Source organism: Callorhinus ursinus, unplaced genomic scaffold (assembly GCF_003265705.2).
Source record: "Callorhinus ursinus isolate GAN/ISIS: 27379988/994484 unplaced genomic scaffold, GSC_fseal_2.0 scaffold1, whole genome shotgun sequence".
Classification (NCBI taxonomy): Eukaryota; Metazoa; Chordata; class Mammalia; order Carnivora; family Otariidae; genus Callorhinus; species Callorhinus ursinus.
The window spans coordinates 4,971,197-4,987,904 of NW_027397063.1; the positions used below are offsets into that span (position 1 = coordinate 4,971,197).

The following is a 16,708-nucleotide window of genomic DNA, read 5'->3' on the forward strand; positions in this document are numbered from 1 at the left end:
TAAAGGTTTTTTTTTTTTTTAAAGATTTTATTTATTTGAGAGAGAGAGCACGAGAGGGAAGAGGGTCAGAGGGAGAAGCAGACTCCCCGCTGAGCAGGGAGCCTGATGTGGGACTCATCTCTTTTTTTTAGTAGGCAAGAAATAGTATGTTTGGTGTTAAATCTTTCATTTTGCTTGTACTTTCTGTTTTTACAGCCTGTTTTCTATCTTTTGCCACATGCTTTTTCTTTTTCCTTTTGTTTTATATATAAAAACACTTCTGTTATTTACTTTTTCTGTATCAGTTTTTAAGTTTTAAAAACTCTCAGCTTTAGACAATTTGATTTACTCCCCCCATTCAGCACTGCTGCCATGAAAGATAACGAAATGAACTCTTGGGTTAATTCTATTCCCTCCTGCCTCAGTTTGAGTTAGTTTGATTATTTTTACTTTGTCAAGGTTTATAACATTTAAGTTCTGTTCTGTAGCCATAGCATGGTCATTGAACCTTAATGTAACATTTGTATGAATTTGTTTTTCAACTCTAGGACTCTTATTAATACAAGAAAGCTTATTAATAGTGTTCTCATTTCTGAGTTGTTTATTTCATTATCATCAGTAGACCCTCCCCACGCCCCCTCCTCAACCCCCAAGAAAACTTCAGTTTTGAGTGGTTGAAAATGTCTTTCTGTTCTCTTTTACATGAATGGCAACTTGACTACATGTACAATTCTGGGATCACGCTCTTTGCTTTTTCCAGGCAGGGAGCAGCTAGTGCAAAGGCCCTGAAGCTAGTATGGACATTTTAGGTGTGATGTCCCTTCTTCATTTCCCTCCATCCCCTATCCCTTCATTTAGTGTATCCTGGACCTGGATCCTCTGGGAATGTTTCCTGCTTCTGGGGTCAACTGTGACCCCATCCAAGTCATGGTCTAAATAGAAGATTTTTGTCCAGGTCCCTGAGAGCTCTGCATTTGAAGCCTGGGGATGTATACACTGGCTTTTAGCATTATTCTTGGGTTTATCCCAATTTTATTATACCTTGCAGGTATTCTTGGTAGTCTGTGATTGAGGTTCTAATTGTTCCAAGTTTTACTGGCAGTTGAATTTTCCCCTCTAATTTTACTCATTTTATTAACATCAGTGATTTTCAGGGAAGAGAAAGAAATAACTCTCATTCTGCCATCTTTTTTCCAGAAGACCTCTGTACATTTAGTTTTGAACCACTTTTGTGTATATGTGACTCTGGGCTCTTATTTTTTCTGGTTCTCCGAGTTCTAAAGTAAAAATTGGGGTGAGCCTGGGTGGCTCAGTTGGTTGAGCGACTGCCTTCGGCTCAGGTCATGATCCTGGAGTCCCGGGATCGAGTCCTGCATCGGGCTCCCTGCTCAGCAGGGAGTCTGCTTCTCCCTCTGACCCTCTTCCCTCTCGTGCTCTCATTCTCTCTCAAATAAATAAATAAAATCTTAAAAAAAAAAAAGTAAAAATTGAATTAGACGTTCTCTAAATATCTGCAGGTGTATTATAGCAAACCACATTAATACATTATTGTTACTTTGCTGTAGGTGTTTCCTGTAATGTTTCTGTGGATAAAGAACAGATACTATCCAAACGTAAAAATGAAAATGGTTGGTGAGTAAGGCTATTATCTGTGTGAATATGTGTATTAGAGAAAATGTTTATTTTTCAACTAAAAATCTTTAATAAGATCATTACCAGTAAGATTAATTGGGATAAAACTTTCTTCGTGGTGATCAGTATAGAATCAGTCATTTTAATGTATCAATTCTTGAGTGATGGTGGTCGTTTTTAGATATTGTGATGAAAGAGTTTCTGAAGTCACATTCTCACACTCTCTTTTGGGTCTTTGGGCTTAGTGCTAAAGCAAATTGAAAATAAAAGTAGAAAAAGAAAATACCTGTATCATAAAATCTCAGCCAAAGTGTGCCTTAGGCCAACGCTACCTACTTTTTTTAATGTCATGTTACACACAGAAAATGCTAGTATCACACTCACACACATGGACATGTGGCCTGTTGAGGTAAACAGACAAGGCTGCATGAGGCCAGAAGCAGCCAGCACGGGGGCTCCGGCAGTCCCAGGCCTGTGCTGCTGCTCCAACAGTTGAAGGGATCACCATCTTGGCGTACCTGCCACCCATTGCTACAAGTGGCATCCTCAGTAAACAGAATGGGAGGCTCTGCCTTATATAATTGTTGCCAAAAATGTGTCTTAACTGATCTGTGAAGTAACTTTATGTGGTATACAGACGACTAAACAGAAATTAATAATCATGTATGTTTTTTTAATGTGTGTTTAAAAATACATTTAAAAATGTGTGTTTTTCATTTTAAAGTAATGCTGGAGTTTCCTTTTCAAATAAAGTGTATTTCAATTTAAAAAAATCACTCTTTTTAAGGAGAATTAACAACAGTACAGGTAGTATGTGTATGTGATGGAAACGGTGCTCCTGGCACGCAGGCGACCTCGGTTTGGAAAACCAGCCTTAGATCATTTCTCCTTCTGTAGATGAAGAAAGTAAGGCCTGGGGAGATTAGAAGTTTGCTAAAACCACAGGACTGTTTAGTAGTTAGAGCGAGGATGGTGCCTGTGTTTCTCCTTCCTTCTTGCAAAGTGTTCTTTCTTCTCTCCTTCCAGTTTTAGTCATTTTAATGCCACTTTCACCAGTTTTGCCATATCCACATACCGGCTTTGCTGTCATCTACTTAATACCTTTCATTACATTGACTCAGGAGTTTTATTTAAATTTATTTAAAAAGGAATATAATATATTACTGCCATATTATTTGCTTGAACTAGAAATTAACCACAATGAAAACAAATGTTATTAAACTCTAGCAGAGATGCTATCACCTGGCTGGTTCTGAGCCTAAAGTCTGTTTTCTCACTGTTAAAAGATTTGCAGCTGTGAGATTCTAGTTAAAGACTTCCTAGCACTGGACTGAGACTTTCTTCTTTTTATAATCAGGATTGATGGGGAACTGAAAAGGGGAATTGACTCTTAACTCTGGGAGCCAGTGTTATTTAGTCCTGTTTCCTTGTGTCACCTGAACCCATCATTTTTGCCACGTAAATTCAAATTCAAGACATTCACTAGGGTCCCATATTCCACACTTGGGGAAATACCGTATTGCCTTGGGATGCTCCTAAGTTTTTGATAGGCCTGACTGAATAGCCACCTGCTGGCAGCCGGCCAGCAAGAGCACGCGTGGGTTTTAGAAATGTGTCGTGAAGGTAGCAGCGCTGTTCCTGGGTTCTTTCTGTCATTCGTTAAGGTTCTTACACACTAACTCATTTCTTGTCGAAAAATCATCCTAGGATTTCCGCACTGCTTTCTCAATATTGTTGTTCAGTGTTAAGGGTGAGTTCTGGCCAAATCCTTGCCAGCGGTGACAACGGAAAGACATTGCAATAATTGTCGCTACTCTCTTCATTGTTTCTCAAGATCACTCTGGAAGTGTGAATGGGTTTGCGTGTATTCGTCAGTGATGTTTACTTTGATTTGGGTAATTTGGGATAAAACAATATTATTTGTTGATCAGTGTTGTATTTGTATCCTTTTTGGTTGATTACACCTGCATTATATGTTAGTTCACAATCTTGGTAATTGTGTATGGCCACTTCATAAAGATTATGAGGTTCGAGATGTAGCATGGACATTTTCCTGTTCACTGTTGGTAGTATGGATAGGGTTCCCTCCTGGGCTTTACTAAGAAATATAAAAAAATATATAAATTTAAAATACTAAAAAAAATGTAAAATATGGTTTTCAATATAAAAGCATATGGAAGCTTAATATATGATCAGTGGCATATTATCTAGCTAATTATATCACCAGTAAGAACTTATAATTTATTAGGCATTTTGTTCTTTGTTCCATTATGTAGCTGCAGTAGTTAAAAAAGTCAGTATCTTTAGGTAAACAATAATGCAGTCTATAATATGTTGGAGTTTTGGTTGGCTCCATTTTTTTTGATAACAGGAATAGCTCTGTAATCATCACAAGTGGCTCAATACCAATAGGAATTATATTATTCTTTTGAAATAATAGCTATCTTTTGTAATGTATATTATCACTAGATTTAGATCTTCAGTTATCAATTTGCTCTGTGTTGGGACTAATTTATTATAGATATTTATAGAATGGAAAATTTGGATAGGTCAACTTGACAAGGCATTTAGGTGACTGGATTCTAAGATTTAAAGAAGACATGAATTGACATTGGTGGGGGAGATTATATTCAAATATGCAGAGCCTGAGTTGAGAAATAACTATAATGAAGGAACAATTATGTGGAGAACTTGGATCATTAAGTAAAATATTTGTGAGTTGCCTGTGTGGAACATATCCGTAGTGGGTAGAAGAGTGTTAGGTCAAAGTATAATTAAAAAGAGAAAGGCAACCCTAACAGATACGTGAAGAGCACACGTCAGAGATTTATTTAACTCATTACCGAGGGAGTCAGAACATGGCAAAGCTGGTTTAGAGAAGGATGCTCTCTGTAGAACATACCTAGTTACTGTCCTATAGGACAATAGAGCCTCAGCCTTTGAGGTTACCTTTTCTACTAGCAGAGAACATTTGTGTCTCTACCAGACTAAAATTATTTATAATTTTACAAATTATCAATCTTATTAATCTTCTTTCTGTAAGTTATCATCTAACTTCAGAGAGTCTGGGCCCTAATCAATAGTAAGTAGTGAGCAACCAATGTTACCTTCCAGTAGAGCAAAGTATGGCCCATGGGCCAAGCACTTATTTTTGTAAATATATTTTTACTGGGACATAGACACGTTGTGTATTCAGTTACATATTGTCTGTGGCTGCTTCTGTGCTATAATAGTGGAGGCAAGTCATTGCAACAGACACCACATGGCCTACAAACCTAAAATATTTGTTCCCTGGATCATTACAGAAAAAATCTGCCTCCCTGCCCCAGAGTGTTAATGATTCTTGGTGGGCTTGTTGGACAATATGACATTAAAAGGGCGTGTGGAATCCCTGTCTTATTTTCAAATTTTAGATAATTTTTCTTAATACCAGATTGAGGCATTTACAGTCTAGAAAAACACCACATCGGTATCTTCTCTTGTCACTTTTCTGTACGTCCCATGTCACTAGGTGCTGAAGGCACTGTAGCCTGGAGGTGACTGTCTACATTTCTAATGTCAACATTTTACTATCATTTTTTTCCTTCTTTATACATATGACTTAGTAGGGTTAGAATAACATATTTTAGCAACTTAAATGTTAAGCGTTTATGGGTTGTAACAAGTTGCTACTTTGTTTGCTAAAGCAATGGCCCTTCTTCCTTGCAGCATTCTGGAGACTCTATCCTGCACAGGATGCTCGCTCAGGCTTGGCTACATATACAGGTGCACACCCAAGAATCTAGATTACAAGAGAGACTTGTTTTGCCTCAGTGTTGAAGCCATTGAAAGGTAAGTGTGCTAAATAAATGGATACCTCATAAATGATTTCTTGGAAAGTTGTTTGCAGAAAACTTGATAATGAAAACATCAGAACTAAATCAACACTATTTGGTTAAAATATATTTTCAAGTAATAATTTCTGACAATAAAGCCAGTGTGATTTTTTGTTTATTTGTTTTGACCTGATGTATTTGGTATTGGAAAATTAGACATTCTAAATTGTAAGGAGAAAGCACTGTGAGAACATTTTTCAGAGTAAAAATAGGTTCAATTTTCCCTAAAAATTGAATTTAGTTTAATAGGATTTTTTAAGCAGTTGTGTGGATCAATATGTGTCATCCATTTTATTACCCACCCCACCCCAGTTTTTAGCCACCTAGAATATCATGAAGAATTAGGAATTTCAAAACTGATTAGGAAGGAAGTCCGTCCCTTTGGTGTTCTAGAAAAGCAGAAATACAAAGTCCAACTATTTTCTTGCATCTGGTAAAGAATCACCTGTTTTTTCTGATGCAAGGAAGTGCCTTCATTCTCCAAGATTTCTATAAAAAGTAAACGTTTGGAAACAAGGCAAATAGGAGGCTGATGACAGATGTCAGTTAAAGAGTTTCAGATAGCTTTTATTTATTTATTTATTATTTTTAAAGATTTGATATATATTTTTTTTTTAAAGATTTTATTTATTTATTTGAGAGAGAGAGAATGAGAGATAGCACGAGAGGGAAGAGGGTCAGAGGGAGAAGCAGACTCCCCGCTGAGCAGGGAGCCCGATGCGGGACTCGATCCCAGGACTCCAGGATCATGACCTGAGCCGAAGGCAGTCGCTTAACCGACTGAGCCACCCAGGCGCCCCAAGATTTGATATATTTTAAAGAGAGAACACATGAACAGGGGGAGGGATAGAGGAAGAGGGAGAAGCAGGCCCCCCACTGAGCAGAGTGCCCGATGCGGGACTCGATCCCAGGACCCTGGGATCATGACCTTAGCAAAAGGCAGACGTTTAACCGACTGAGCCATCCAGGTGCTCAGCAGGAGTTTCAGATATCTTTTTTTTTTTTTTTAAGATTTTATTTATTTATTTGAGAGAGAGAGAGAGTGAGAGACAGAGAGCACGAGAGGGAAGAGGGTCAGAGGGAGAAGCAGACTCCCCGCTGAGCAGGGAGCCCGATGTGGGACTCGATCCCGGGACTCCAGGATCATGACCTGAGCCGAAGGCAGTCGCTTAACCAACTGAGCCACCCAGGCGCCCGAGTTTCAGATATCTTAATGGCCTTCTAATTCATGAGCCTTTTTAAATAGGAAATACAAAATTAAGTGACTCATCTGACCCCAGTGTATTTTCACTTATCCTGCAAAAGATGTAACCCTCAAGACTTTAAAGATGCCTAAAATCCTTATATATCAGGAAAGAAGAACAGTTTAAGAAGAAAAGAATTTTGGGACGCCTGGGTGGCTCAGTTGGTTAAGCAGCTGCCTTCGGCTCAGGTCATGATCCCAGGGTCCTGGGATCAAGTCCCGCATCGGGCTCCCTGCTCAGCAGGAAGCCTGCTTCTCCCTCTGCCTGCCACTCCTCCTGCTTGTGCTCTTTCTCTCTCTCTCTCTGACAAATAAATAAAATCTTTAAGAAAAAGAAGAAAAGAATTTTAATGCCAAGGAACCTGGTTGGTTTTGGAAGTATTTATTTACAGTTTTGGGGTTTTTTGAAAGATTTTATTTTTAAGTAATCTCTATACCCACTGTTGGCTCAAACACATGACCCCAAGATCAAGAGTCGCATGCTCTAAGGACTGAGCCAGCCAGGCACCCCCATTTACAGTTTTGTAAATTACTCAGTGCCCCTTCATTTCCCACCTCATCTCATTTTTCTTTCCTAAACAGGATGTTAATTGACTTCTGCCATTTTGCCTTCCATGCCATTTTTCAGAAATAAAATCACTAAGGCTTCCAAGGAAAGCTTGACCTTACTTGACAAAAGAAGTGACCTCCTGAAGTTGCTACATGTGATGAAGGACTTTGGAAGAAATGCAAATTAATCAAGTTTTCTTTTTGGAGAAATACTAGCCCCTTCTTGTTTCCCATTTAGATTTACTAGGTTACCAACACTGGGCCTGTTTTCCTTGTTTCCAGGCCAATATTTATCTTATCTCATATTTTCTACACCACAGCATCTCCTAACTCCAGAGAGCAGAGCAAAACATAACTTGGAGGATAACTGTTGGTGTTGCCAAATCAAAGTAACTGAGAATTGACTCCATACGTTATTTACTAAAGGTCAAATTTGAAAGTACACATGTTCCCAACAAGTTATAGAAAGCAAAAAAGCAGTGGCTTCTTCAGGATCTTTTAAAACTTTTTAATCATAGAATTTTGAACTATGAGTGTGAATGTTTTGCCACTCGGTTAATTAAAGAGTAAGGTTGTGCCAGTAATGAAGTACTTAGAATATTGGACAATATGTAGGAATGCCTGGACCAAGGTGTTATGGAGAAAAACTCGATTTTTTGTGGTACAACTTCCTGTGTGGTTGCTATTAACAAAAATAGTTATTTTGTGTTCATTTGGTACAAATATGTAGTATAAGATAGAGTTTTAATGTTATTAATTAACATGATTTTCATATTTACCTCCTTTTCATATTTTAACTTTGTACCATGTTATACTGCAGTTATATTTTAGGGTCCTCGGAAAAGCAAATAGTGTCAGAAGATAAAGAACTTTTTAATCTTGAAAGCAGAGTTGAAATAGAAAAGTCTCTAAAGCAGGTAATTCTGTACTTTTTATATCTTTGTATGAACAATTTCCTGTTAGTGAGCAAGTGCTCCTCCACAAATAATCCTCAGAATGGCACTTGTTTTGATCTTCGTACTTTCCTGGTAAGAGAGTGCTGATTTTATTTCAGTTGTTAGTAAAGTTGATTTGGGGGGTTAGCCAAACTACAACTTAAGCTAAAGCTTTATCACAAAAATTATAAGACATTTCATGTCTCATCAAAACCATGTATATTCTAAAACTAGTAAACTATATTTCATTTGATTCAATTCTCATGGTATAAACAACCTGCAAATGTTTTTGAATGTTAACATCTTCTCATGGCCTGATCGGCAACATATCCATGAGTGTATAAAAGAGCTCTACATTAGAGGTTGAGAACTACTGATAATAGAATGCTGCCTTATTGGGGTGCCTGGGTGGCTCCGTCGTTAAGCGTCTGCCTTCGGCTCAGGTTATGATCCCAGGGTCCTGGGACGGAGCCCCGCATCGAGTTCCTTGCTCGGCAAGGAGCCTGCTTCTCCCTCTCCCACTTCCCCCTACTTGTGTTCCCTCTCTAGCTGTCTCTCTGTCTCTCTCTCTGTCAAATAAATAAAATCTAAAAAAAATGCTGCCTTATTTACATAAAATTGAGTTTATGCCTCTAAATAATTTCACGTGTAATGCATAACATTCATAAATTTTATTAATGATACATATTTTAATCATTTAATCATGTGTGATTTTAATCATAATCCTATGTGTATCTGAAAATATTTTTTCAATTCAATAGATGGAAGATGTTTTGAAAGCTTTACAAACGAAGCTGTGGGAGGTTGAATCAAAATTGTCCTTTCCCAGTTGCAAAAGCTGAAATCTCTTCCAAGTGCCCCGCTCTGGACTCCCTGCTGATGGACACTTCTTTCATATGTAGCAATTCTGGTTATCATTTGATTTCACCTAGAATGGAAGGAATTCTCAATGCCCGTATGTATATGTGGTATTCTCTTGTATTGATCAAGTGAGAAGAATTGTAGAATTACTTCTATGATATAGTCAGTGGTAAAGAAATGGTTGTTTCCTGAAGTTGAATTTCAAAGCCATTTTATGATACTTGCTGAAATTGGAATTTAGTAGTTTTTGCTTTGATAAGAAACTGCCATGATTTTCTGAACTGTTATCTCTGTATCGAATTCATTATTCCATTTCCTTTAAAAAAAATTCATTCACCTTTAATACTTTGGGAAATACTTCATATTGAATGGCATGAAAATCTTGGAGGTTTTTCCACCCACTGTGTGATTCAATCTCTCTGAAAACAGAAGCATAAAGCTCTCTGAAGAAACTGGTCCGTTGAATTACTTGTCAGAACTGTTTGAAAACTTGCATAGGAGCAGAATAGCATGTATTCTGGTGGTAGTAGAATTCCACTTGATCTGTTTGTTTACTACTCTGTGCCCCCCAAAATCTGGAGTAATATTTGCCAAAGAGACTAGTAGTCATCTCTGCAGGTGGGATTCTGGGGAATTTTCAGTCTTCTATAATGTGAGGCTTATAGTAAGCATGTGCTATTTTTTAAAATCGGGGGAGAATAAAGATTAAGACAAAGTATTTTAAGATTGATTTTTACAAAACTGAATTGTGGTATTTAACTGAACTCAGAAATCCTGTCATCCCCCTGCATGCTGCTCTGTGACACCTGCAGGAGGAGGGGGTCTCCCCTACCACATTCCGGGCCAGCCTGTTCTGGGGCCACCTGTTTCCCCAAGGCCTGGGAAGCCTGGCTTTTCTGGCTTTGCATGAGGTCTCATCAGAATGCTACTTTTAAAACTCATCCTGTATATCCACATCCTAAAACCTACAAGACTTGAGGCAGTGGGTTCTTGTTTCTATTCCTTGTAACTGAAAAACAGTGTGCTCTTGTTTCTGATTATCAAGTTCTGGTAAAGCACAGCTTGTGAGCAGGAGTGAGGGTGCTGGAGCAAGAAACGGACCTTCCAGTCCAAATTGCATAAGACCCAGCAAAGAAAAGAGCCTTCAGGCAGATCTACCCAGAAATTATTCCTTCAGCTATCCCCATAAAGGACACTCCCCAGTTCTTTAGGGAGAAGCTATGGAAACTGATGCCAGAACCCATTACATGGCCTTTCTAGGCTCTTCTAACTATGTAGGTATAGAACATTATATAGAGTTTCATCCCAGAGTGTGGGTTCTGTTGTTCTCAGCAAATGCTCGCATCATGTTTATAAATTTCCAAGCTAAAGAGCCCACTGAGGTCATTGCTCTGTGTAGCATCAATGCTTGGATGGAATGCACCCTACCTGGGTGATTCTAGTCAAGCTCTGGACATTTAAATGGGCAAAATCAGGAGAATGTCTCCTTGAAGAACTGGGTCTAGGCATTTAGTGGGAAATTCTTGAACAGAGAAGCTGTGAGTGAAACATCCCTCAGCTTGTTTTTGAGGGATGGTCCCACAGATAGCATAAATCCTGGATCAGGATCCCAGTTTAACTGCCTTCTTTAGCCATGTGACCTTGAGCAAATTATTTAATCATTTTTTTTAAAAGATTTTATTTATTTATTTGAGAGAGAGCACATGAGAGGGGGGAGGGTCAGAGGGAGAAGCAAACTCCCTGCTGAGCAGGGAGCCCGATGCGGGACTTGATCCCGGGACTCCAGGATCATGACCTGAGCCGAAGGCAGTTGCTTAACCAACTGAGCCACTCAGGCGCCCGAATTATTTAATCATTTTAAGCCTCTGTTTCCTCATCTGTAAAATGAGGATATAATAACCTTCACTTGAATCACAGATTATCAAATTAGATAATGCTTATGAGAGTACTTTGAAAACAGTAAAGCATCACAAAAATCAAATGACAATGATTTAGCCTTGTTTAAAATAGAGTTGATCTGATTCACCCTCCTACCTAGTATAGCCATAACATTCCATCCATTCTAGGGATGTAGGGCTCCTGGGTGGCTGGATGGAGTCCCGCATCGGGCTCCCTGCTCAGCAGGGGGTCTGCTTCTCCCTCTGACCCTCCCCCCTCTCATGCTCTCTATCTCTCATTCTCTCTCTCTCTCTCAAATAAATAAAATCTTTAAAAAAAAAAATATTCTAGGGATGTAAAGGGAGAAATCTGAAACACCATAATAAAAATACATATATTACCATTTTTTGAATTTACTTCTTTCTCCAATTACCAATACAACATATGAACATTGTAGAAATTTTGAAAAATAGAAGAATGGCACAAAGAAGAAAATAAAGCACAAAATCTCACAACTAAAAGAATTATTCACTTTTTGGGGTATATCTTTTAGTCATTTTTATATGTAAATTTGGAACCATACCAAACATACTGTTTTTACTTAAACTACTTCATAACTATGTTTCTGCATTATTAAATATCTTTTATAACCTGATTTTTAGTGACTACCTATTTTTAAGGAAACATTTGTTTTAAAACCTGTTTCAGTGTAATCATATGGTATGAAATGCACACTTTTTAGTGGCTTAACAGCTGAGTTTACTTGTCAAGTAAGAGGTAAGGCGTGAGAGAAATCTTAAACGAGTTACCTCTGTCTGGCTCCAGGGCATGCAGGAGCTGAGAGCCAGCTGTTAAATTGTCAGGAATTTTGTGAGCTGGTTGTTAAACTGTTGGTAGCTTCGAGTTGGCCATGGCTGGGAGTGTTAATACCTGAAAAATCAGCACGTGCTGAAGAACCTGAAATACACCCCCCCACACACACACCAGCTGGTTTCCCAGGACATTACTGTGTATTTTGAATCTCCCTCCATACTGTTTGACTTAAAGTTTAAGAGAAAGAAAATGGTTTCTCTTTTCATCACCCAGAAGACTCCATCCTAACATCTTTTTATTTAATAAATCTAAAATGAAACACTGTATTCTTAAGACTTTAGTGATTACAGCCACATTCTTCACCATCTGGAGAAAAAGCAGAGGTACCTGAAAGCTAATGACTTAAAATTTTGTCTAAATAGTCAATGTTTTATATATATATATATATATATAGTTGTTGTTGTTCTTCCTGAATAAGATAAATAGGTGGGCAGTTGCGTGCCTGTGAACAAGCAGAGAAAGCTCCTTTGCAATTGCTTTGAACTGAGGGAAGATCATTTATTCTTTGATCTAACCCAGACTTGTTTTGGGTACTGATCATTAATTTTGTTTAATAAGAGCCAAATTCCACCTATCTGGCGGAGGTTTATCTAGGCAGGTGATCACGGTGGCATGCAGTCAAGGTCAATCTATATAAGTGTAGTCTCCAGAATGTGTACACTTGTCTAAATTCTTGTGATAATAACTAGACGGCAGCATGAAGTGAGGGGTCAGAGGAGTGACGTCCCACATGTGATTTGAACTAGAACTAGCCTCATTTCATTCAAGTCAGCTCTGATTGACCTCTGCTAGCTTGACAAAATTAAATTAAGCCTAATTTTCTCCCCCCTAAACAATTACCACCATGGTTTTCAATATCCTCCATCTGACTTTAAGGCAGAGAGATGGACAAGCTCCCCTCAAGGTCCCTTTCAGCCTCCTAGTTCATGTGAGCTGAAAAGGGAGATGAGAAATAATTCAAAGGGGGGAAATGAGAATCCCTGAGCTAACTTTGCAGACTTGAGTTCTCTTCCCCACACACACTGTCACCTTCACGTGCCGCCCACTGACCGCACTACTGTTACCAGGAGCTGTGGGCTTAGAATTCTAGAGGCTTCCCGAGAGTAACAGAAAATCTGGAAAAGTAGGGTGCAAGTTTGACTGAGTAACATTTTCCAGACCAAATATAAGAGTAGGTCTCCATTTTGAAGAGAAATGTTCTGAAGCCTTCAAAGGGTTTTCCCTGAAGGGGACAGACAGAGCTGTTTTTGCCTCCTAGCTGCTTCCCTGGGGGATGACTTCTGCTTTTTGGTAGCAAGCACTTTAAATGATCATCTCCTGCGTACCAAGCACCATGCTGGGAGCTGGGAGTTCACCCACTTCTCACAAAACCCTTTTCACAGGAATCCTTCCTCCCATTTTATAGGTGCAGAAACAGGCTCAGAGAAGTTAAATCCTGGCCCGAATTCCCAGGGCTCTGCAGCGCATTGCTGCCTCCTCGCTCTACCCCGAGCTGCAGTTGGGATGCCTCCTTGGTTCTTAGCAGTCAGATACCCAAGGGAAGCTGAATCACTTCCGGGAGTGTTAGCAGCCTTAGTGTCCAGAAGGGCTTAGAAGTCGTGAACGCCTTCCTTTTCTAGAAAACGAAGCTAATTGAGCCCCTCTGGTGGCTTCCCTCCACTCCCTTTGTCTCTACCTTCAGATTCCCTAGCCGGGACAAGCTCTCCCTCTCTCGCTGTCTCATGTCTCGGCTCTCCCCCGGACCACCTCCTTTGTGTCATTTCTCCCCCTTTATCGCACTTACCCCTCCAGACATCAGATTTTACATTTGTCCGTTCGCTCATCGTCTTTCTGTCAGACGGTCATCCCCGCAGTCCTGTGGCCTGTGCCGGAAGGGATGCGGCCGCACGGTAGGTGCTCAGGGAGCACCCAGCGGGGTGAGTATTGCTGCATCACCTACCCATTTCCTCACATCTCCAGCCACTGTCCACTCTGTGGACTCCACGCTTGCCCTACAAGCGTGCTCGGGTGTCTTTGGTGGCAAGCATCCTTCCTGCGGTCTGTGGTCCTACCTCTAACCTACCTCATGACAAGCCTTTGGGTCGTCTGCTCCAGACGTTTTGCTGCCACCACTCCCTTGAGGGCTGCCAGTGAATGTTCCCACCAAAGTGTTCCTGTCGGCCTGAAATCCCGGAAACTGCCAACAATTTAAAATCACCCACCCCTTTAGAATTCTCTTCTCGGTTGTCCGTATTTCTTAGCGGTGCGTGATGAAATGCGCAGGGCCGAAATGCCCCGAGGCCTGGGACCCATACAACACGCCAGGGAAGTAGCCACCCAGCAAGGGGGGCGGTCGTGTGGCCAACGTCGCTGATCGCTGCTGGTCATCGCTGAGGGGGAATGGAGACATCATTATGACTTTGCTTTTGTGTATGTTTGCAAGTTTTTGTCAAACCCCAACACCAGTGCGCTCTCATGCTCCATCTTTAAGGGCATCGGACCTGCCCTCCTGCCCTCCCCGCTTGCCACCCTTCCCGGCTGTCCTCCCTCCTCCTGCCTCCCCTCCTGTCTCTCCAGTCTTTCTTGGACACATCCTGCCCTGCCATGACTTCAGTGACCAACCTGCGTCTTTATGTCCCCACAGCCTTGACGGTCTCCCTCAGGCCCTGGTTCTGAATTCTCAGCGACCTGCAGATGCCCCCAAGTGCCCTGCACGTGACACTGTCCTCCCTCTTGTGCCCTGGACCTGAAGCCCTGGTCACATGAACCCTATATCCCTTGCCCCACCTCCACCCCACTGTCCTGTCTGCTCGGCCTTTCCCGAGGCCATTTGTCCCCGCCCATTTCTGCCTTAGGCTTCATTATCACTTGAACTACTGTTTAGTTTGGTCTTCATGCTCTGATCCTCTTCGCCCCGATCCAATGAACACACCATTGTCCAAGGTGTCTTCCCATCCTCGGCATTACTCCATAACACATGGAATACAGGTCTCTTAATCTGAGACTTCAGCCTCTTGGCCTGGCCCCGGATGGCTTCCAGGCTCTATCTCCCATTTTTCCTACCTGGGACTCTGAGCTTTTGCCAATCAGAACACTCCGTGTCTCACATATGCCATTTAAAAATATATGTACAGTTTTTACTTGTCCTTCAAGGTCCTGCTGGGATGCCACTTCCTCCAGGAAGCCCTAGTTGTTTTCTCTCAGAAGTAATTTCTCCCCCTTCATCATTCCTAAATTACTTCAGGATGTTTTTCTTGCCTCCTTTGATTTCATACTATAGTTATGTGGGAAACTTTCCTGCAAGACTAACATGTTTCTGTTGTTGTTGCTGTTTTTTCCAGAGGCCCAACATGTTTGTGAGGCCTCGTATGCTGGAGGCAATATTTGTTAAATGAAGAGAGAATTTTCATCCCCTGTCTACTTTGTACAGTTATGATGGTAAATGGAAAAATCTGAAAAAAAAACTTAAGCTGCGAAAAATGTTTATGCTAAAGCATTCTAAATTGCTTTCGATATTTCAGAATTGACATGTAAGAATAAAAAGAAATGGGGCGCCTGGGGGGCTCAGTCGGTTAAGCGTCTGCCTTCAGCTCGGGTCGTGAGGGAAGTCTCCTCCCTCTACCTTTGCCCCTCCGCCTGCTTGTGCGCGCGCTCTCTCTCTCAAATAAAATCTCAAAAAAAAAAAAAAAAGAATAAAAAGAAACTATCCCAAAATGCAGTGGTGGTGTGGGGTTAGAACTCTCTGTTAACCATGTAAATAGGAATTAAAGGGGAAATTACCAAATTGAACTCATTTACATGTGTAATTACCCACCTGTGATCATTCTCCTGTCTTATCTACTCCCTCTTTCTCCTCCCACATCAAAGTTAAAAATACTTTGTATCAACCATTTTCTCCCTAACAATACAATGAATTCTTGGAATCGGGTGTGTGTGTGTGAAGGCGGCCCAACTGCTTGAAACAAGACACGGACTCACGGTGCCCCCGCCCCGGGCGCCGGCGGTGTGGGTGGGGAGCCTCGCAGGTGGACGCTGTAAGCCACCTTCAAACGTGTGGTGCACGAGGGGAGCCTTGGAAGTCAGTGGCCCTGGAAACATCCCGCCAGTGATGTTCGGTGATCAGGAAAGCCCTGAAAGAAAACCTTGGCTTTTAATCACGTGGACGTCCAACAGGCGCGGTCCTATGGCAACCCAAAATAGTTGCTTTCTCTGATAGGAAGGTGTCAGGGGGTGGGCTTTGCCTCAGGACACTTTTCTGGGGGTTGGGGGTTAAGGATAACTGTGGAACTGGGGTAGACAGCCCCTTGAGCTTGCAGAGGCAAAAGGAAAGTGGTTATCCAGGTGTGTTGGTGTCTGGGACGGTAGGGCATTGGGACCCCCGGGGGGATGCTCTCCAGGGACCTATGGTCCCTTCAGCGAAGGGGTCCGATGGTGCAGGCCTGGCCCACGCAAGGGCAGGGGCCTTCTCTGCAGCCCCGGGAGACTCACGGGGTGGGAGGAGGGGGAGGTGCACACCGCCCAGGAGCTCATTAGTCTGCCTTGCCCCAGAACCTGAGTTCAGCAAGACCCCCGGGGGGCCCCACGTATGTTGGGATTTGAGATGCGCTAGTTTAGAGGATAGTGAATAGAACAGCTCATTAGTTGTGTTTTGTCACGATTATTAAGTTTTCTGAATCCCATAGTAGTTTTCGCTGTGCCTCCCTTTGACACCCTATTGAAGCAGGTTCCTAGTACTGTCCTGTTGGAGTTGGATTTTTCCCTAATCTGACCACAAGGGGCCGCATTTTACCACAGAAATACTCATCGTGTCAGGCCTGCTCCAGCCCACGGTGGCTAACTGGCGGCAGGAGGCCCCTTCCCCAGGTGGGTTGCCTCATCTCGACCTGGAGTTTATCCCTCTCAGT

The 16,708-nt window shown here is 41.4% G+C and overlaps 1 protein-coding gene across 2 annotated transcripts in view; it reads left to right on the forward strand.

The window, feature by feature from the left end:
• Nucleotides 1–9,526, forward strand: part of MIS18A (MIS18 kinetochore protein A) — an 11,245-nt gene extending 1,719 nt beyond the window's left edge. The window contains exons 2-5 of one of the 2 annotated variants that reach the window (XM_025872153.2): nt 1,545–1,611; nt 5,320–5,442; nt 8,099–8,195; nt 8,975–9,526. In XM_025872153.2, coding sequence (XP_025727938.1) covers nt 1,545–1,611; nt 5,320–5,442; nt 8,099–8,195; nt 8,975–9,055 — 368 coding nt within the window. In that variant the 3' untranslated portion in view covers nt 9,056–9,526. Of the gene's footprint in view, nt 1–1,544; nt 1,612–5,319; nt 5,443–7,311; nt 8,079–8,098; nt 8,196–8,974 lie in introns of those variants that run through there. The other variant, XM_025872159.2, reaches the window with a different exon arrangement.
• Nucleotides 9,527–16,708: the final 7,182 nt, after the last annotated feature.